Source organism: Balaenoptera musculus, chromosome 17, assembly GCF_009873245.2.
Source record: "Balaenoptera musculus isolate JJ_BM4_2016_0621 chromosome 17, mBalMus1.pri.v3, whole genome shotgun sequence".
Taxonomy (NCBI): domain Eukaryota; kingdom Metazoa; phylum Chordata; class Mammalia; order Artiodactyla; family Balaenopteridae; genus Balaenoptera; species Balaenoptera musculus.
This window is the reverse complement of record NC_045801.1, coordinates 37697273-37720361: the sequence shown is the minus strand read 5'-3', so window position 1 is coordinate 37720361 and position 23089 is coordinate 37697273. Positions and strand designations below refer to the sequence as shown.

At 36.7% G+C, this 23089-nt stretch overlaps 2 protein-coding genes across 4 annotated transcripts in view; one reads left to right on the top strand and one right to left on the bottom strand.

Moving 5' to 3' along the window:
• The first annotated feature begins 4580 nt into the window (after positions 1 to 4580).
• The window catches only part of VPS13B (vacuolar protein sorting 13 homolog B), a 775748-nt gene continuing 757239 nt past the window's right edge, over positions 4581 to 23089 (top strand). For all 3 annotated transcript variants that reach the window (XM_036830846.1, XM_036830848.1, XM_036830849.1), the window contains exons 1-3: positions 4581 to 4697; positions 5139 to 5317; positions 20570 to 20713. In XM_036830846.1, coding sequence (XP_036686741.1) covers positions 5171 to 5317; positions 20570 to 20713 — 291 coding nt within the window. In that variant the 5' untranslated portion in view covers positions 4581 to 4697; positions 5139 to 5170. The remainder of the gene's footprint in view (positions 4698 to 5138; positions 5318 to 20569; positions 20714 to 23089) is intronic.
• LOC118883758 (heterogeneous nuclear ribonucleoprotein A1-like) lies at positions 19236 to 20369 on the bottom strand (the record flags this gene model as incomplete). Its single annotated transcript, XM_036830906.1, has 1 exon — positions 19236 to 20369. A coding segment is annotated over one exon (1011 nt), but the record flags the coding sequence as incomplete, so codon positions are not given.

The window sequence follows — 23089 nt, the reverse complement described above, 5'->3', positions numbered from 1 at the left end:
CATGTAAACGTATGTAATTAGAACACTCCCTAACACCATACATAAAAATAAACTCAAAATGGATTAAAGACCTAAACGTAAGGCCAGCCACTATAAAACTCTTAGAGGAAAACATAGGCAGAACACTCTATGACATAAATCATAGCAAGATCCTTTTTGACCCACCTCCTAAAGAAATGGAAATAAAAACAAAAATAAACAAATGGGACCCAATGAAACTTAAAAGCTTTTGCACAGCAAAGGAAACCATAAACAAGATGAAAAGACAACCCTCAGAATGGGAGAAAAGATTTGAAAATGAAGCAACTGACAGAGGATTAATCTCCAAAATTTACAAGCAGCTCATGCAGCTCAGTATCAAAAGAAGAAACAACCCAATACAAAAATGAGCAGAAGACCTAAAAAGACATTTCTCCAACGAAGATATACAGTTTGCCAACAAACACATGAAAGAATGCTCAACATCATTAATCATTAGAGAAATGCAAATCAAAACTACAATGATATATCATCTCATACCGGTCAGAATGACCATCATCAAAAAATCTACAAAGAATAAATGCTGGAGGGGGTGTGGAGAAAAGGGCACCCTCTTGCACTGTTGGTGGGAATGTAAATTGATACGGCCACTATGGAGAACAGTATGGAGGTTCCTTAAAAAACTAAAAATAGAACTACCATACGACACAGCAATCCCACTACTGGGCATATATCCTGAGAAAACCATAATTCAAAAAGAGTCATGTACCACAATGTTCATTGCTGCTCTATTTACAATAGCCAGGACATGGAAGCAACCTAAGTGTCCATCGACAGATGAATGGATAAATAAGATGTGGCACATATATACAATGGAATATTACTCAGCCATAAAAGGAAACAATATTGAGTTATTTGTAGTGAGGTGGATGGACCTAGAGTCTGTCATACAGAGTGAAGTAAGTCAGAAAGAGAAAAACAAATACCATATGCTAACACATATATATGGAATCTAAGAAAAAAAAAAAAGGTCATGAAGAACCTAGGGGCAAGACGGGAATAAAGACGCAGACCTACTAGAGAATAGACTTGAGGATATGGGGAGGGGGAAGGGTAAGATGTGACAAAGTGAGAGAGTGGCATGGACATATATACACTACCAAACATAAAATAGATAGCTAGAGGGAAGCAGCCGCCGCCGCCGCATAGCACAGGGAGATCAGCTCGGTGCTTTGTGACCACCTAGAGGGGTGGGATAGGGAGGGTGGGAGGGAGGGAGACGCAAGAGGGAAGAGATATGGGAACATATGTATATGTATAAGTGATACACTTTGTTATAAAGCAGAAACTAACACACCATTGTAAAGCAATTATACTCCAGTAAAGATGTTAAAAAAAAAAACACATTCATGTACCAAAGTGTTCATTGCAGCTCTATTTACAATAGCCAGGACATGGAAGCAACCTAAGTGTACATCGACAGATGAATGGATAAAGAAGATGTGGTATATATATATACAATGGAATATTACTCAGCCATAAAAAGCAATGAAATTGAGTTATTTGTAGTGAGGTGGGTGGGGCTAGAGTCTGTCATACAGAGTGAAGTAAGTCAGAAAGAGAAAAACAAATCCGTATGCTAACACATACATATGGAATCTAAAAAAAAATGGCTATGAAGAAACTGGGACAGGACAGGAATAAAGATGCAGACGTTGAGAATGGACTTGAGGACACGGGGAGGATGAAGGATAAGCTGGGGCAAAGTGAGAGACTGGCATGGACTTCTATATACTACCAAATGTAAAATAGCTAGTGGGAAGCAGCATAGCACAGGGAGATCAGCTCAGTGCTTTGTGACCACCTAGAGGGGTGGGATAGGGAGGGTGGGAGGGAGTTGCAAGAGAGAGGGGATATGGGGATATATGTATACGTATAGGTGTTTCAGTTTGTTATAAAGCAGAAACTAACACACTATTGTAAACAGTTATAGTCCAATAAAGTTGTTAAAAAAAAATCTGGCTAATGGATAAAGAAGATGTGGCACATATATACAATGGAATATTACTCAGCCATAAAAAGCAATGAAATTGAGTTATTTGTAGTGAGGTGGGTGGGGCTAGAGTCTGTCATACAGAGTGAAGTAAGTCAGAAAGAGAAAAACAAATACAGTATGCTAACACATATATATGGAATCTAAGGAAAAAAAAAAAAGGGTCATGAAGAACCTAGGGGCAAGACGGGAATAAAGACACAGACCTACTAGAGAATAGACTTGAGGATATGGGGAGGGGGAAGGGTAAGATGTGACAAAGTGAGAGAGTGGCATGGACATATATACACTACCAAATGTAAAATAGATAGCTAGTGGGAAGCAGCTGCATAGCACAGGGAGATCAGCTCTGTGCTTTGTGTCCACCTAGAGGTGTGGGATAGGGAGGGCGGGAGGGAGGGAGATGCAAAAGGGAAGAGATATGGGAACATATGTATATGTATAACTGATTCACTTTGTTATAAAGCAGAAACTAACACACCATTGTAAAGCAATTATACTCCAATAAAGATGTTAAAAAAAAAATAAAATAATTTGCAGAAATTTTATCAATACAACCAAAAGGTCTCTGACCTGCGTGGAACATCTGATTAAAGACTTCACATCTCAAAAAAAAAAAAAATCTGGCTAATTTATCTTAATATATTGGTCTCATTTATTAAATTACCACACAAATAAGACTAGGCCCTTTTTCTTCCCTAGCAGAATAACAGGACTTGGAGCTCTTGCTCTAGACCACCTAGGGCTTTCAAACAATTAGTGGAACCATTTATATTAAAACTTCTGAGCTATGGCTTCAACCTCTTCACTTTTCAAGTGAAGCAGATAACTAATTACTTGGATAATTTAGTTGGCTGATTTAGTAGGCTTTAATAAGACCCAGATTACTTGGGTTATTCATCAAGGCTTTTTGTGAGAAGACAGTTGCTCTGAATTAGCCATTAGCTGCTTCTCTTTCTTTCCTTTTTTTTTTCCTTCCTTCCTTCCTCTTTCTCCAACCCCCCCCCCCCCACCTTCTTTCTTTTTGAAACGTAGTTCCTTATTTTCATTAACAAAACAGATCTAAACACCTTGGCATCCTCACTTATGCCTCTTTCCTATGGCAGTTTCTAAAACTCTTTCAAGAAACCTTAATTTCATCCTACCACCAATGAGTTGGGAGACTGGGATTGACATATATACACTAATATGTATAAAATGGATAACTAATAAGAACCTGCTGTATAAAATAATAAATAAAATAAAATTCAAAAATTAAAAAAATAGAAATCTTAAATTGAATTCCAATAAAGAGTTTTAGGAATTTACTTAGGAAGTGTTTTCAATTAAATGCAACGACAACATGGGTGGATATTTTAATAACTTTGTAAGGAAAGTCTATTTTCAAAATGCAGTGGTAGGTGTCTTCTTCAGAGGTTACCAAAAATAGTAAATACTGGTCAAAAATTAGGCAGCATGTCCTATGCTATCCCTTTAAGCCCAGTATATAGGTGTTTATCCGGTGTTGGGTGTTTGAGTTTCTTGACTTCGTAAGCTTGCAAAGTACTAGAAGGAAAGGTAGTATTTTTTTTTTTTTTTTTTTTATTCACACACACACACACTGTATTTTATTTTTACAAGACATAAATAGACTGACACCAAGCATTGTACATGGATGACCACAACAAAAGCAACAATGATTGCAATTACCAAACATGAAACACACTCATACTATGTCATAATATTGACATTCAGTCCAGTAATCCTCCACTGTAACAGCTGGAAAGGTAGTATTTTATACATTCATTTCAGCCTAATAAAACCAATACTGACTCTTAAAAAACTTTGAATTCATTCCCTATCAGCTATTTCTTTTCACTTTCTCTAAGAGTCTCATTTCCTTCTGCTATTCCTACCGCTTTTCTGAAGTTCCATATATCGGCCTGCAATCCAATGGACCTCCACGATTTTCTCTTTATTCCTTCCCCGCACAAATTTAAACATACTAAACCACTCCTTCGCCAAAGTAAAAGAACGCGAGAGCTCGTTTACACGTTTGGTCAAAACGCATTCTCCTACATCACACATCCCGATACCTTCAATTTCTCCTTTCCTCCCGCAAATGAAGCTCTCGATCTAAATTTACCCCCCCACCGCACCTGCAGCCTTATTGCTATTGCTCTGCACACTGAACCCAAGTTCTTTCCAGGCCTTCCATTTCCTAAGAAAAACAAAAACCACTTGGTTTTCAGGGCTTTAAACACTAGGACCCGCTTTCTTCCTCCTCATGGGACCTATGGCCTTCCGTGCTTCCTCACTCGGACTCGATCTCCACCTCAGTTGCTCTCTTCCCGGAGCACCACTTCCGGATCTCCGGTGTCTCCGCTTTACCGGTCCGCCCACCTCCCCCGCGCACTTCCTAGAGCTTTGTGCGAACCACTGGCGGGGTCGGAGTGGAGACGCAGGCTGGCCGAGCGCCAGCGGTCTCCTTCTAGAAGACGCACTGAATGGCTTCTCCAGCCTGAGAACTCCGGCCCTGCTGCGGAGTCGAGTGGTGGCGGTGGAGGGTTAGTTTCGAGCACCGAGCGGGGCACACCCGGAAGTGGCGCGGTACGGGAGCTGCGCCGCCTCCGGAGGCGGGTGCCAGGTACCGGGAGGTGGAGGAGACGCCACGGTACTCTTCGGCGTGAGTGTCACCCGAGGGTGGAATACGGCGAGAGGCGTACGGCCTGCTTCTGGCTCTGTTTCTACGGTGGTAGACCCGGCCGGGTTCCGAGGGGCGAGGGCCTCCTGGGGCGGCTGGGCTGGCTAAGGGAGGGGTGCGGCGGCCAAAGGCGAGCCTGCCTCTCTTCATTTTCCCACTCCAGGGGACCCGCTTTCTTTAGGTCACCACCTCTTCTTCCCACTCCTCGCCAGGCGAGTTGAGGGGAGTTGTACTAGTGAGGAAGTCGCGGCTGGAGCAGAGAGTCCATTTGAGTTTTCTCTGCTTCTGGGAGAAGGCGAGCGGCCGCTTTGGTGGGGACTGTTGCTTTTCGGCCTCTTCAACCTTTCCTGAGAAATGCCTTTTCGTTAAGAAATGCACCACAGACTCAGTTACCTCTAATGTTTCTGTCTTTATCCCTTTCAGCTTCTGACTTTGACTCCTCTGTACCTTAAAGAATGCTGGAGTCATATGTGACTCCAATTTTAATGAGCTATGTGAATCGCTACATCAAGAACTTAAAGCCGTCAGATCTACAGCTTTCACTATGGGGTGGAGACGTGGTTCTCAGCAAGCTGGAGTTAAAATTGGATGTGCTGGAGCAGGTAAGCGGTGTAGCTGTCACTGGAAACATTTTCAGTCTGCTCAGAAGTAATCTGTGCTTTCCTACACTCTGACTTTATGCTTTAAAAGCTTAGTTTTTCTGCTAATGTATTTTGGGCTATCTTGAACTAGAGACCTTGCTTTACAGAATTTTTTTTTTTTACGCTTTGTTACTAGTGGTAGATTATTAGAATCATAATCCTCCAAATTGCCACAACAGATAGAAAAAAAATTTCATTGTTCTTGTCAGAATTGTTCACCCTGTTACTCAGTTCTTAAGCTTTACCGAATATGCTAATTTACATTGCTAGGATTCTGTATGACGCTGGAAAATATTCCCTTTTTCCTTTTTTGGGGAACGAAGGGGTGCGAAAGACAGCAAGGTTACATCTTGAGGAAGGTTCTCTTAGTGGGAAAAATGACATTACCCATGACATCCTCAGAATATTGAGTAGACAGACAGATTGAGAATGCCAGCATAGTTGAAAACTTCTTTCTTAATCACTTTTTTAGTTTCTTTTTTTTTTTTTTAACGTGGGAATGGTCTGATGTAAATGAACTGTAACTTCAAAGTTCATATATTTATTAATTCACTTAGTACACTTATTATTAACATATGCCAGGCAATTCTTTTAGGCTTGAGAATACAAAAATTATCTCTGGAAACTCAGGAGTCAGAGACCAACTGCTTTTTAGGAGATAAGGGAAGACAATCTGATGGTGATGTTATTAGTAACTTTTAGTTATATTCCACTGCTTTCTGTAGTCTGGAATAACCTGGAGTTAACACTGAGAAATAATATTCTTGGTTTCTTCCCCTTCCTCTCTCCAAGGTTGATTATCTTAATATTTTCATTGTTTTTTAATGAGCACAAATCCTAAGTATACAGCTCAAATTTTGCATATGTATACACCTGTGTAACCACTATCCAGATAAAGAAATAAAATATTTCCTACACCCCAAAACGCTCTCCTTGCCTTTTTGTAATTAGTACCCCACCCCTGAAACAAGTGACTGCTATTCTGACTTCTATCAACACAGATAAGTTTCTTGAACCTGTTCTTGAAACTTAAATAAATGAGAATCACTTGTGTTTGAATTCTTTTGTTCAACATTATGGCCAAGATTAACCCAGGTTCTTGAATGAATGACAGTTTATTCTTTGTATTGCCTTGTGGTATTCCATTGTATAAAGATTCACAGTTTATATATTTATTTTCCTTTTGAGGTACATTTGGATTTTTTCTACTTTTGACAATTATGAAGAAAGCTCTTATGAACATTCTTGTATTGGACAGAGGTGTTGATTTCCTTTAGATGCATACCTAGGAGGCAGGCATATATTTAGCTTTAATGGATACTGATAGTTTTCCGGAGTGGTTGTACCAATTTACATTCTCACCAATAATGTGTGGGAGTTCCAGTTACTTCACATTTTTGCTGTTACTTGGTAAGTTTGTTATTTTTAGCCTTTCCCTGTGCTATTGGCTGTTTGTGTATCTTCTTTGGAGAAATGTCTGTTCAAGTCCTTTGCCCATTTTAGAAAGTTTTTTTGTTGTTACTGAGTTGTAGGAATTATTTATATATTCTGGATATCAATCCCTTATCAGATATGATGTGCAAGTATCATCTCCCATTGTGGGTTGCCTCTTGACTCTGTTGATAGTGTCCTTTGAAGAACCAAAGTTTTAAATTTTGATGAAGGCCAACTTACAACTTTTTCTTTTGATGCCTGGGCTTTTGGTGTTATATCCAAGAAATCATTGCCAAATCCAGTGTCATGAAGCTTTTCCCCTATGTTTTCTTCTAAGAGTTTTATAGTTTTAGCTCTCACATTTAGATATTTGATCCCTTTTGAGTTAATTTTTGTATATGGTACAAGGATCAAACTTCATATTTTTTTGCATATGGTTATTCAGTTTTCCCAACATCATTTGTCGAAGACTGTCCTTTCCCTACTGAGTGATCTTGGCACCTTTCTTGAAAATCAAATGATCATTGATAGGAGGGTTTATTTCTGGGCCCTCCATACGATTCCATTGGCCTGTATGTCTGTCTTTATGTCAGTATCCCATTGTTTTGATTACCGTGAGTTTGTAGTAAGTTTTGAAATCAAGAAATGTGAAATCTCCAACTTTTTTCCTTTATTAGTTTTAAAATTTTTTAAATTTAATTAAAAAAAATTTTTATCGGAGTCCAGTTGATTTACAGTGTTGTGTTAGTTATGCTGTGCAGCAAAGTGAATCAGTTATACATATACATATATCCACTCTTTTTTTAGATTCTTCCCCCATATAGGTCATTACAGAGTACTGAGTAGAGTTCCCTGTGCTACACAGTAGGCCCTTATTAGTTATCTGTTTTATATATAGTAGTGTGTATATGTCAATCCCAGTCTCCCAATTTATCCCTCCGCTGCCCCTTACCAGTTTTTTAAATGTTAGGAAAAATTAATCATGAAGTCATGGTAGTTAGGAGTTTTCTTAGTTAGAAAGTTTTTAATTCCTGATTTAATTTCTTTAACAGATATAGGACTATTTAGATTTCTGTTTCTCCTTTTGTTAGTTTTGGTTAGTTATGCTTTTCAAGGAATTTCTCCATTTCCTCAAAATCAGGGATCAGCAAACAATGGTGTGGGCCTAACTTTGTAAATAAAATTTTATTGGAGCCCAGCTATTCTCATTCGTTTACATGTTGTCTGTGGCTGCTTTTGCAAGCTAAAATGACAGGGTTAAGTGGCTGGAACAGAGTCTGCATGGCTTGCAAAAGCCTGAAATATTTACTATCTGCTCCTTACTGAAAAAGTTTGCTTGTCTCTGCTCTAAGTTGTCATATTTAAGCCATAAAGTTGTTTTTTTTTGTTTGTTTTTCATTTTAAAGTTGCCTTAAAAAAATCTAGGAACTGTTATGATATCCTCTTTTCAATGCTTATATTAGTAATTTGTATTTTCATTAGTATTGCTAGGGCTTTATTAATATTAGTCAAAACCCAACTTTATTGATTTTTTTTCTACTGTATTCCTGCTTTCTTCGTAATGTATTTCTTTTTTAAAAAATAATTTATTTATTTATTCACTTATTTTTGGCTGTGTTGGGTCTCCGTTGCTGTGCGCGGGCTTTCTTTAGTTGCGGCGAGCAGGGGCTACTCTTTGTTGCGGTGCGCAGGCTTCTCATTGTGGTGGCTTCTCTTGTTGCGGAGCACGGGCTCTAGGCACGCGGGCTTCAGTAGTTGTGGCACGAGGGCTCAGTAGTTGTGGCTCATGGGCTCTAGAGCACAGGCTCAGTAGTTGTGGCACACAGGCTTTGTTGCTCTGTGGCATGTGGGATCTTCCTGGACCAGGGCTCGAACCCATGTCCCCTGCATTAGCAGGTGGAGTCTCAACCACTGTGCCACCAGGAAGTCCCCGTAATGTATTTCTGCTCTTATTTTTTTTAATCATTTCTTTTTTTTCCTGTTTCTTTGGATTTGATTTGCCATTGTTTTCTCTAGCTTCTTGAGGTGGAAGCTTAGGTTATTGATTTTCTTCAACCCTTTTCTACTCTAATATGTGCATTGAATACTGTACATTTTTGTTTAACCATCTATTTAGCTTTATCACCACAATTTTATATGTTGTCTTGCCTTTTCATTATTATTCAGCTTAAAAAATTTAAAATTCCATTTTGACTTCTTCTTTAATCCATGGGTTATTTAGAAGTGTGTTGCTTAATTTCCAGACATTTAGGGAATAATTATCTTTCTGTTATTGATTTCTAATTTAACTCCATTGTGGTCAGCACATTCTCTGTATGATTTTGATCCATTATAATTTATGACTTAGTATATGGTCAAAATTTTATTTTTGTAAGTATTCCATGTGTAATTGATGAGAAATGTGTATCCTACAGTTGTTGCCTTATTCTTCCATAAATGTCAGTTGCTTCAAATTGGTTATTAGAGTTCTTCAAATCTTATAAATCCATATGGATTTTCATTGTCTGCTTGTTCTGTCAATTACTAAGAGAGGTATGTTAATGGTTAACATCTCCAACTATGATTGTGGATTTGTCTACTTCCCTTTTATAGTTTTGCCAACCTTCACTTTATATACCTTGAAGTTACATTGTTAAGTGCATACAGATTCAGTACTGTGATACCTTATTGTTGAATATACTTAAAAAAAATCATTCTGAAATGTGTCCCTCTTTCATTCACTCTAGTAATTCTTTTTGCCTTAAAGTCTTTTTAATTATACTCTTTTAAAAATCATTTCAGTTGCTTCTCTAAAGATAACAAAATGGATATTTGACTTATTGGCATCTACCTGAAATTAGCATTCTTACCATTTCCTGAATAATCTTACAGTAGTTTAACTGCATTTGCCCTCTTCCTCTCCTGCCTTTTTTGGTATTGTGGTCCTTGTTTTTGTTTGTTCAGTTTGGGTTAGCTTGTTTAGTTTGGTTTAGTTTGTTTTTCTGCTGCCTGCAGGTAGAAGTCTAGGTTATTGATTTGAGATAGTTCTCTTTTTCTGCTATAGACATTTACAGCTCTACGTTTCTTAGCTGCATCCTATGAATTTTGGTATGTTGTGTTTTTATTTTCATTCAGTTCAAACGTTTTCTGATTTTCCTTGAGATAGCAGTGTATTTTTGCAGATGTTGGATGGAATGGTTTATAGATGTAAGGTCTAAATTGGTTGATAGTGTTTTTCAGGTCTTCTATATCTTTGTTGATTTTCTGTCTGTTCTGTTTATTATTGTAAGTTATTGAATTATTTATTTTCTCACTTTTTGATTTATTTTGGGGCTCTGTTGCTATGCTTATATATGTTTTATATTTTCTTTTTAAAAATTTTTTTATTGGAGTATAGTTGATTTACAGTGTTGTGTTAGTTTCAGGTGTACAGCAAAGTGATTCAGTTATACATATATATGCTCATTCTTTTTCAGATTCTTAACCCATGTAGGTTATTACAGAATATTGAGTAGAGTTCCCTGTGCCATACAGTAGGTCCTTGTTGGTTATCTATTTTATAAATGGTAGTGTGTGTATGTTAATCCCAAACTCCTAATTTATCTCTCCCCACCACGTTTCCCCTTTGGTAACCATAGGTTTGTTTTCGAAATCTCTGAGTCTGTTTCTGTTTTGTAAGTAAGTTCATTTGTATATATTTTCTTCTTGAATTTACCCATCTATCATTATAAAGTGTCCCATGTTATCTTTAGTAACAGTTTTTTTTCTTAAAGTCTATTTTATCTGATAATAGGGTAATTACCTCTCTTATGGTTACTGGTTGCATGATACATGTTCTTTTCTTTTTCCCCTCAGTACACTGCATTTTAAACTATCTTACCAGTTTTGCCTTGTGTTGTGTTTCTTCAAGCCTGGTACCACACTGTTTGAAAGTTTTACAGACATGTTATTTGGCTTCAACAATTCTTTAAAATTTCATCTGCTGTATTTTTAACCTCTGACTGGGATAAACTGTTTTTAATTGTTACTTATTTGCATTGGAGAACACTCATATGAAAACCAGGGGAAAATACTGCTGGAATTAAGATCATAGAAATTAAAATTCTTTATATGCCTAAAATAGAATACCATACCATTTCCCTAAATAGCAAGAAAATATGGTGATTTGATGTATTCAAGGCAAGAAACTGGATCACATGACTTCCTGGGATCTTGTTTATTAATTTTTTTATTACGGTGTAAAAGACATATAGTGTTATATTAGTTTCAGGTGTACAATGTAATGATTTGATATTTGTATATATTGCAAAATGATCACCAAAGTAAGCCCAGTTAACATCTGTCACCATACATAGTTAAAAAAGTTTTGTTTCTTGTGATGAGAACTTTCAAGATTTAGTCTCTTAGCACCTTTCAAATATGGAATACAGTATTATTAACTGTACTCACCATGCTGTACATTATATCCCAGGACTTTTTTTATTTTATAACTAGAAGCTTGTATCTTTCGACCACCTTTACCCATTTCATTCACTTTCCACCCCATTGCCTCTGGCAACCACCAATCTGTTATCTGTATCTATACAGAAAAATGATACATTAAAATGAAAAAAAAAAAAAACCTTTTTCTTATTTTCAACCTATTTGTGTTTTTGAATCTAAAGTATGTCTCTTGCGGAGAGCATATAGTTGGATCTTACTAGTTTTTAAAATCCAGTCTGACAATCTTTGCCTTTTTTTTTAAATTAATTTTTATTGGAGTATAGTTGCTTTACAATGTTGTGTTAGTTTCTGCTGTATAGCAAAATGAATCAGCTATACATATACATGTATCCCCTCTTTTTTGGATTTCCTTCCCATTTAGGTCACCACAGAGCATTGAGTAGCGTTCCCTGTGCTATATAGTATGTTCTCGTTAGTTACCTATTTTATACATAGTATCACTATCCCAATCTCCCAATTCATTCCACCCCGCCAGGCTTCACCCTTGGCATCGTTTGTTCTCTATGTCTGTGTCTCTATTTCTGGTTTGCAAAGAAAATCATCTATACCATTTTTCTAGATTCCACATATATGTGTTAATATACGATATTTGTTTTTCTCTTTCTGACTTACTTCACTCTCTATGACAGTCTATAGGTCCATCCACATCTCTTCAAATGACCCAATTTCATTACTTTTTTATGGCTGAGTAATATTCCACTGTATATATGTACCACATCTTCTTTATCCATTCCTCTGTTGATGAAAAGACAGCCCTCAGAGTGGGAGAAAATATTTGCAAACGAAGCAACTGACAAAAGATTAGTCTCCAAAATATACAAGAAGCTCATTTAGCTCAATGTCAAAAAAAAAAAAACAACCCAATCAAAAAATGGGTGGAAGACCTAAGTAGACATTTCTCCAAAGAAGACATACAGACGGCCAACAAACACATGAAAAGTTGCTCAACATCACTAATTATTAGAGAAGTGCAAATCAAAACTACAGTGAGGTATCACCTCACACGAGTCAGAATGGTCATCATCAAAAAATCTACAAAGAACAAATGCTGGAGAGGGTGTGGAGAAAAGGGAACCCTCTTACACTGTTGGTGGGAATGTAAATTGATACAGCCACTATGGAGAACAGTATGGAGGTTCCTTAAAAAACTAAAAATAGAACTGCCATATGACCCAGCAGTCCCACTACTGGCAGTATACCCAGAGAAAACCATAATTCAGAAAGACACATGCACCCCAGTGTTCATTGCAGCACTATTTACAATAGCCAGGATATGGAAGCGATCTTTGCCTTTTGATTGGAATATTTAATCCATTCACATTATGTTTTTATTCATATGGTTGGATTTCTGTCTACCATTTTGCTATTTTCTGAGTGTCTCATGTCTTTTTTGTTTCTCTCATAATCCTTTGTGACTTTCTTTACTATTAAGTAGATATTTTTATTTATTATTTATTTATTATTTATTATTTTTTTTGGCTGTGTTGGGTGTTCATTTCTGTGCGAGGGCTTTCTCCAGTTGCGGCAAGTGCGGGCCACTCTTCATCGCGGCGCGCGGGCCTCTCACTATCGTGGCCTCTCTTTTTTTTTTTTTTTTTTCTATTTTTTTTTTTTTTTATTAATTAATTCATTTATTGGCTGTGTTGGGTCTTCGTTTCTGTGCGAGGGCTTTCTCTAGTTGCGGCAAGCGGGGGCCACTCTTCATCGCGGTGCGCGGGCCTCTCACTATCGCGGCCTCTCTTGTTGCGGAGCACAGGCTCCAGATGCGCAGGCTCAGTAGTTGTGGCTCACGGGCCTAGTTGCTCCGCGGCATGTGGGATCTTCCCAGACCAGGGCTCGAACCCGTGTCCCCTGCATTAGCAGGCAGATTCTCAACCACTGCGCCACCAGGGAAGCCCAATCGTGGCCTCTCTTGTTGCGGAGCAGAGGCTCCAGACGCTCAGGCTCAGTAGTTGTGGCTCACGGGCCCAGTTGCTCCACGGCATGTGGGATCTTCCCAGACCAGGGCTCGAACCCGTGTCCCCTGCATTGGCAGGCAGATTCTCAACCACTGCGCCACCAGGGAAGCCCCAAAGTAGATATTTTTTAGTATTGCATTTTAATTCCTTTGATTTTTAATTTATTTTGAGTTATTTTCTTAGTGGTTGCTTAGAGGATTACAATATGCATCTAATTTATCACAGTCTATTTGAGATTAATGCTAACTTTATTCCATTAGAGTACAGAAACTTTCTCCACTATAGCTTCATTTCTTCTCCATCCTTTGTGGTATTGTTTTCATATATATTGCATTTCTTTGTTATAAACCTAGTATATCAATGTTATAATTGTTTTTTGTGATTGCCTTTTGAATCAGAAGAAAAAAGAAGAAAACATTTATACTGTCTTTTAATAATTATCTACATATATACTTTTATTAGTGCTGTTTGTGTGGCTTTGAGTTACAATCTGGTATTGCTTCCTTTTGGTCCAAAGAACTTCTTTTAGTATTCTGTTACAAAGAATTACCTGAGACTTTGTTTATTTCGGTATGCCTTTATTTCACCTTCATTTTTTGAAGTATACTTTTGCTGGATATAGGATTTTTGGTTGATGGTTATTTTCTTTTGTTATTTAAATATATCATCTCACTGCCTTTTTGCCCTTATTGTTTGTAATGACAAGGTAGCTTTTAATCTACTAAGAGTTTTCTTGTATGTGACAAGTTGATTTTCTGTTTCTGCTTTCAAGATTTTCTTCTTGTCCTAGGCTTTCAAAGTTTTTGCTTTGATATGTCTGGGTGTGGATTTGCTGATTCTTTCTTCTGCCAGCTCAAATCTGATGTTGAGCTCTTTCAGTGAATTTTTAATTTCATTTATTGTATTTTTAAACTCAAAAATTTCTATTTGTTTTTTTTTTTTATATTTCTGTCTCATTCTTGGTATTCTCTACTTGATGAATCTTTGTGGTCGTATATTCCTTTAATTATTTAAATATAGCTTCCTTTATTTCTTTGAACATATTTATAATAGATGTTTTGAAGATCTTGTGTAGTTAGTCCTACATTTGAGCATCCTCAGAGATAGTTTCTATTGACTACTTTGCATGCTTTTCATGTTTCACAATTTTTAGTTGAAAACTGGACGTTTGGATAATATGTTTTAGCAACTCTGCATTCTGATTTCTTCCCTCTGGGGATATGTGTTGTTGCTACTGGTTTATGTATTTGTTTAGTGACTTGCCTGGGCTAAATTTGCGGTGTCTGTTTCCTCTGCAGTGTGTGGCCTCTGGTGACTGTGCTCAGTTTTTTTTTTTTTCTCCCCCAAGTCTTTCTGTTTTTAGGCTTGGCTTTCTAGGGATTGTCCTTGGGTCACTATAATTGAGTCATCAGCCAGTGATTGGCTAGAGGTTGTTTAAACTTTTGAACTAATATGGCTTCTACTCTTTGGCATGGGACATATACATGTACTGGATAATGCTTTCAAAGTTCAAGGAGTTTACAAATCTGATCCATGTTTTTACTTACTCTGTTTACAAGGCTTCTTGGTCAACCAAGGATGAGTAGATTGTTAGGGGTCTCTCCAGTGTCGTCTGAGTAAGCACAGCCTGGCACATACGTATAGCTTTCCAGGTTACCAGGGATACTGAGGTCATAGCAAGGCCATCTTTGGCTGTCTTGTTCTCTGGATTTCTCTGTTAATTTTCTGGCTGGTCTTCTGTTTAGTTTCTTGCACCAACTGCTGTTGTGACCTCAGGGTAGCCTTCCCTTATTGCCCCTGGGATTTCTGTTGTTTTTAATAACTTCGTCCAGTTTTGTCACTGCTTTCTGGGGAGAGGATTTGCCAACCTTCTAACTTAGAATTCTTGAAGTCCTGTCTTACATTCATTTTTATTTTGTGGTAAAAAGCATATAGCATAAAATTTACCATCTTAACCATTTTTAAGTGGATAGTTGTGTTAATTATATATATTGGGGTGGCCAAAAAGTTTCTTTGGGTTTTTCCATAATGTATTACAGAAAAACCTGAATGCACTTTTTGGCCAACCCAATACATTGTTGTTCAACAGATCTCTAGAACTTTTCATCTTCCAAAACGTAAGTTCTGTACCCATTGAAAAACTACTTCCCTTTTCTCTCTTCCCCCAGCCCCTGGCAACCACTGTTCTACTTATGTGTCTAAGAATTTGACTAATTTAGGTACCTTACAGAAGTGGAATCAGACAATATTTGTCTTTGTGTGACTGACTTATTTCATTTAGTACAGTGTCCTTGAGGTTCATTATATGTTGTAGCATATGACAGAATTTCCTTTTTAAAGACTGAATAATATTTCATCATGTGTATATACCACATTTTCTTTATGCATTTATCTTTCAATGGACATTAGGTTGTATTCACCTCTTGACTATTGTGAATAATGCTGCAAAAAATATGGTTGTACAAATATGTTTTCAAGATCCTGGTTTCAGTTCTTTTTAGTTTGTGCTCAGAACAGATTGCTGGATCATATGGTAATTCTGTTTTTAGTTGTTTGAAGAATCTCCATTACTGTTTTCTATAGTGGCTGCACCATTTTACATTTTCATCAGCAGTGCACAAGGGTTCTACATTCTTCATATACTCACCACACTTATCACTTCCTGTGGTGGGTTTTTTTTTTGATAGGTGCCATTATAACAGGTGTGAGATGATATGTCATTGTGGTTTTGATTTGCATATCTCTGACAATGATGGTGAGCATGTTTTCCTCTATTTGTTGGCCATTTGTATATTTTTTTTGAAAATGTCTATTTGAGTCATTTCCCCATTTTTAAAATTAGATTATTTGTTTTTTTGTTGTTGAGTTGTTGTAGTTCTTTGTATATTCTAGATTTTAACCCCTTATCAGATAATATGGTTTACAAAAAGTTTCTCTCATGTGGGTTGCCTTTCCACTTTGCTGAGTGTTTTCTTTGCTCTGTGGAGGTTTTTAGGTTTGATATAGTCCTTTTCATCTATTTTTGCTTTTGTGGCCTGCTATATTCATTTTTCAAGTATCCCTTTTTTCTGTGTGAGAATATTTTTTAATTGCTTACCTAGAATTATATTTATGAGAGCTAGTCAATCCTCTTCTTAAATTTTTCATTACTATATCCTTTGTGCAGCCATAGATATTCTGGTTTCAGGGATGTATTTTTCACAATGTATTTCTGAGTAGTTACAAGTAAATAGAATATTTTTAAGTTGTACAATATATTTTGAGAAGGAAAAGGAATGAAAAGAAAATCATTTCTTTGTGGTTACCTCAGGATGATCCATTTATTATAACAGTCAGCATTTTCTTTTGCCTTTTACAAGGCATAAATGTGTTCTTATTTGTTTATTACAACAACTCTGTGATGAGGAAATGGAAATGATCTTGCTTATAGTCAGATAATTAATAAGTGTTGAACTTCAGTTGGATCTCCAACATGGGCCATATGGTTCAAAATTCCACGTTTTAATGTAGAATGCTGCCTCTTGTGTTAGTGTTTTGTTAGTTATTCAGATGATTAATAGCATTCTGGTGATACCAAGGTCTTGAGTTTGGTTCAGGTGTCTTTTAAATTCTCCCTAAGAAAAGCCAATTTGTGCCCATAGACTACGGTTTTGGTAGCCATTTCACAAACGTATCATTGTTACACAAGTCAAGGGTAGAGATGGAGATGTCATTGGAACATTATCCAAATGGATGTATAACCAATGGAAGTGTATTCAGTGCTCATAATGAAAGTTAGATGCAGTATAGTTGTTGATAAGAGCAAGGGCTCTGGCATCATATTTTCCGGTTTCGAGTCATGGCGCTCCTAGATGAGTCATTTTTGAAAGTTAGTTGACCTTTCCATGCCTCAGATTTTTTATCTGTAAAGTGGGTATAATAGTATTTACTTTTTGGGGTACTTACAAAGATTAAATTTTGCATGCAGGTAAAGTGCTTAAAGCAGCGTGTGGTACACAGTAAGTGCTCAGTAAACATTGTCTTCGTTATAGACACTGATCAAAATATAATCTGTCCCATTGATTAATGCTGGGAGAAATTACTGCATCTTTAAAATTAATGAAATAATGAGAACTGTTTAAAAATTGTGACATTCCATTAGAATAGTAGAAATAGATTTTTAGTATTCTGCCCTTTAAAAAAACTTGTGAAGACAAAGGAGGCTTATACATTTGTAATAGTAAATAGTTAGCATCTTTATATTGATTGCTCTTTGAGGAAGACAGTGTCCTAAGTGCTTTATATAAATTAATTCATTTAATCCTCAAACACACTACTATTATCCAGTTTTACAGATAAAGAAACTGAGACACAGATAACGTTAATACAACTTGCCTATTGTCATTGTGCTAGTAAGTAGCAGAGGTAGGATTAAATCCACTTGTGCTGGCTCTAGAGTTATTGGTCTTAACCACTTTGCTGTACTGTCTGTATATATTTAGCTATATTGCTACTATATTGCTAAACCAAGTAGGTGGACAATTCTTAGATGAATGAATAGCTTAATATTTATCTTAACTTTCACAGAGTTACAATAATGTGATTGAGATATAGTCCAAATACAATTTGTTTTTTTCTTTTGTTGGTTTGTAACATATTTTATCTGAAGGTGAAACAGTTTAGTATAAAATGATTGTGGTAACATTTATGTTTTCATTTCTAACCTTTTTTTTTTTTTGAGAGGAAGTGCCATTTTTTTTTTTTTCATCTTTACTGGAGTATAATTGCTTTACAATGTTGTGTTAGTTTCTGCTGTACAACAAAGTGAATCAGAGGTATATGTATACATATATCCCCATATCCCCTCCCTCTTGAGCCTCCCTCCCACCCTCTCTATCCCACACTCCTAGGTTGTCACAGAGCATTGAGCTGATCTCCCTGTGCTATGTAGCAGCTTCCCACTAGCCATCCATTTTACATTTGGTAGTGTGTATATGTCAGTGCTACTCTCACTTTGTCCCAGCTTCCCCTTCCCCTGCTGTGTCCTCAAGTCCGTTCTCTACGTCTGTGTCTTTATTTCTGCCCTGCCACTAGGTTCATCAGTACGGTTTTTTTAGATTCCATATACATGCGTTAGCATACGTCTAACCTTTTTAATAATAATGGAAACCAGTCAGAAAACACTTAGAATTTATGACCAAATAGTATCCGGGTACAATCTTTAATTAGGTAAAGCTCAATAAATTTTTTTTCAAAGTTGGTCCGTTTTTATTTTGTCAGGTCATTCTCCTATCTTTAATTCCGTTCTCCTCTTTAAACTTGCCTTACAATCATATTCTGTTATTATTTCCATTTAGCAAAATAAGAAGTAGAGGCCTACACAGGTTAAGTAGCTTATTAAATGTAACTTGCACAATAAGTTTTTGTAGTTTATCATTAACTATAGTTTAACAAGTTATTTGATGCTGCTTTTTTAAAAAAATAAATTTATTTATTTTTGGCTGTGCTGGGTCCTTGTTGCTGCACGTGGGCTTTCTCCAGCTGCGAGAGTGGGGGCTACTCTTCGTTGCTGTGCGCGGGCTTCTCATTGCGGCGGCTTCTCTTGTTGCGGAGCACGGGCTCTAGGCGCGCGGGCTTCAGTAGTTGTGGCTCGTGGGCTCTAGAGCACAGGCTCAGTAGTTGTGGCGCACGGGCTTAGTTGCTCTGAGGCATGTGGGATCTTCCTGGATCAGGGATCGAACTCGTGTCCCCTGCATCGGCAGGTGGATTCTCAACCACTGTGCCACCAGGGAAGTCCATTGATGCTGCCTTTTTTTTTTTTAAAGACACATTTATTCAGCGTCATGATCATGCAATCAACAGCATGGGTGCAAAAAAAAAAAAAAATCTACATTAAAACCCTTTATTGGAATGCTTTATACTTTCCACAGAACAGAAACTAAAATAACCTGTTATACAATTAGTCACAATTACAGTCCTTGAGTTTTTTTGCCCATACACATGAGTATTGTCTAAAACATGTGTTCTTTGTAGCAGCTAGGCCCTGCCACCACTGTGCTTAGCTGAGTTCACAAATCTTTTGTAACCTGTAGCTTCCCTGTCACTTCTCTGGCTCTCCTCTCCTGCTAAGCATTGTTTCCTGGCAGTAATTAAAACCTTCTGCCCCTGCCATAGCTCCTGCTGCTGCTGGAACCGCCATAGCCACCTTGGTTTTGTGGTTCGGCACAGTATTGGCCTCCACCACCACAGGGGCCAGAACTTCTGCCTCCAAAGTTTCCTCCTTTCATGGGTCCAAAATTTGAAGATTGGTTGTTGTAATTGCCAAAATCATTGTAGCTTCCACCACCTCCAAAATTGCTTCCATCATTACCAAATCCATTATAGCCATCCCCACTGCCACCATATCCACCACCACCATGGCTGCCACCAAAGCCACCTTGACTGCCACCAAAGCCACCTCGACCACTGAAGTTTCCTCCACAACCAAAGTTGTCATTCCCACCAAAACCACCTCCATGACCACCACCAAAGTTTCCAGAACCACTTCGACCTCTTTGGCTGGATGAAGCACTAGCCATCTCTAGCTTAGATAGGGCTTTCCTTACTTCACAGTTGTGGCCATTCACAGTGTGGTATTTCTGAATGACAATCTTGTCTATGGAGTCATGGTCATCAAAGGTTACGAAAGCAAAGCCTCTCTTTTTGCCACTGCCTCGGTCAGTCATGATTTCAATCACTTCAGTTTTCCCATACTGTTCAAAATAATCTCTTAGGTGATGTTCTTCAGTGTCTTCTTTAATGCCACCAACAAAAATCTTTTTCATAGTTAAGTGGGCACCAGGTCTTTGAGAATCTTCTCTTGAGACGGCCCTCTTTGGTTCCCCAACTCTTCCATCCACCTCATGTGGCCTTGCATTCATGGCTGCATCCACCTTCTCCACAGTGGCATATGTGACAAACTGGAAGCCTCTGGAGTGCTTGGTGTTTGGATCCCTCATTACCACACAATCTGTGAGCGTTCCCCATTGCTTAAAATGGCTCCTCAGACACTCATTGGTTGTTTCAAAGCTCAAACCTCCGATGAAGAGCTTCCTCAGCCGTTCGGGCTCTTTGGGAGACTCTGACTTAGACGTGATGGCAGTGGAGGAGGGAGATGTCAACGATGCTTACTTGGCGGTGGCCACGGGCAGAAAGGAGTAATCTACCGAATGTATCTCGATGCTGCTTTTTGATGAAAAGTAATTTCCAGAATATTTTTGTGTTGGAAATTTTGTTTTTCTTTTCAGAAAGTATTTTGGACATTAGAATGAAAAAAATATTAAGCACTTCCTAAATTTTATTTACTATTTTGTGTTTTAAGGAATTGAAATTACCATTCACTTTTTTAAGTGGACATATTCACGAACTGAGGATCCATGTACCATGGACAAAACTGGGTTCAGAACCAGTGGTAATTACCATCAATACAATGGAATGTATTTTGAAACTTAAAGATGGAATACAGGTAAGAAATTATTGAACTTAGTTGTTTATGTTAACCAATTTTAATAGTTATTAGTATTTGATATTTTTTTAACTTTTGGGATGTGTCAGGTTTTACATAAACAGATCTTAGCTCATACACTTAATTTTTTTTTACATACCTATCAAAGTAACATAATTAATTGCAAAAGGGTTTTCTTAAATTTGGATAAAACATCCTAATGGTTATTTTCATACTCATTTTACTTAATCTGATCATAGCCTTAATAGGGATTATACATATTGCTTATTACCTATATCTGCTAGAAATGGGGCCTGATTGTGTCCAATTTTTAGGTGAAGGTTTTTGAATTTTTGCAAAGTGACATTTCTAAATGAGATGGAAAATTCTCAGGTTATTTTTTGAGAAGATGAAAATATATTGAATTTCCCTTCATACCTAATTTCACTGTGTCTTTGAAGTTTTGTCATCAGAAACTGATTTTTTTCTGAATTCTTTCTTCTCTGACCCATGTTACATTTCTTTTCAGTGTTTTTGTTAAGGTATAATAGTGATTTTAAGGAGTTTCTACCAAAAATTTTCTAATCTAGGCAGCAAACAGGTCTGGACAACAGCATATTGTGATGAATTTTTCCACTTTTATCCTGTATAAAAGTAGTGTCTCTGTCTTTCATTTTTATTACTTTTTCCTTAGCCCGTGTTTAATTTTCAGTTTTAAGGAAGTCTTTCTAGAACCAAGTGAATTGATGAGTATTATTAAATTTCAATCTCTGTGAAATGAGTAAAGGTTATTTATAAATTGCTAAAATCATTTCCTATTTGCAGTAGATACTTTGAGCGTCATATGAACCTACTGGGCTCACAACTGTTTTTCTTTCTGTGAAATCTCTAATTCCAAACCTTTATTATCCAATTTAACTTAACTAATGTAGTTCCTGGAAGTGAGTAGACCAATGCTATACTCTCATTAAAATTTATTTTGGGAACTTTAAATATCTGGGAGATTGATTTAGAAATCTGTAGTTATGTGCAACAAAGTTTTATTTTACATTTATATTTGGTAATACTTAAATGGTTCTTAATCATCATCTGTTCCTGGAATTTAATTTTTTTTTAAGAAGTCTGGACTTGGTTATACCACCCATGCAGTGCTCCATATTAAGTGAAAAAAAAAAAAAATCCAGACACTAAGTGTTTTTTCAATGGGAAGGTGGAAGTTTCAAGGCCAGATGTCCCATAAGAAACACACTTTAAAAGAGGCAAATTACAACTAATTATAGAGGCTGCAGAAAAAGATTTGTAACACATGACTTAGTGTAACCTAGAACTAATATTTGATATTGGACCACGCAGATGGCTACTGCAGGAATGATCAGATTTCCTGCTTATATGGTATTTGAGACTTGAATTTTGTGGTGTGTACAGCAAAAGGTCAAGTGTCATGAATGTAAACCACTCTCAAAACAAGTACTTTTTACAGATGTTTAAAATTTTGAGGTAGAAAGGATTTTTGAAAATTGCAGTTGACATTTGGACAAATTATTCAGCATTGTACACCCCTGGAGAGTTATACTTGAGTTTATGCTAGTGATTGGAATTAATTTCTTAGTAAAAACATTATAGATGAAACACATTTTAAAATAGTTTATTTTCCTATTTTAAGCTTTGATTAGTATAATAGGAAATTAAGTTAAAAAACTATGTATGTGTTAGTAAAATTGAGTAAGCCCATATTTGATTTATATTACTTCAAATTATTATAGATGCACAATGAAGAAAAGACTTATTTTCTAAATAAAATTAGTGTGGGATGGTAGGTTAAATGAAGTGGCCTTTTAGAGTTATAGGTATGAATCTGTTAAAAATAATATTGTATGAGAATGTAATAAAATGAAATTTAAAAGTTAGAAATCTGAGGTTTATTCAGAAAACGTCATTATAAAAAAACAGTTGCTGAATTTCTTGATAAGAAGGCATGTGTAGTTTGTAAAGTTCAATTAAATTCTAACATTTGTTGATTTTTATTTTACTCGTCAATGCACTGAAAAGCATTGCAAGATATTTATATAATTTCCACAAAAGCTACTTAGAAAAAGAGATTTATAATGATTATGACTCTTTTGATAATAGTTATAGTATACTTCCTTAACATGTCTTTGTGATCATTTTTAATTATAGAGTTTTTTTGATGCGCAGGTGACCAAGTTGTTGTGTTAGGTAAGATAAAGTCACCTTGATGTCCAGTCTGAATTAGTTTAATATATTGATATTTCACTTAGTAAATATGCTGTTTACTCTGAGAGACATATCTGTGTCAGTCATACCCACCTTTAGATCCTGTAGATTTGAACTGTTTTCTTTTTCTTTTTTGGACTTGAGGCACAGAATTTGATTGAT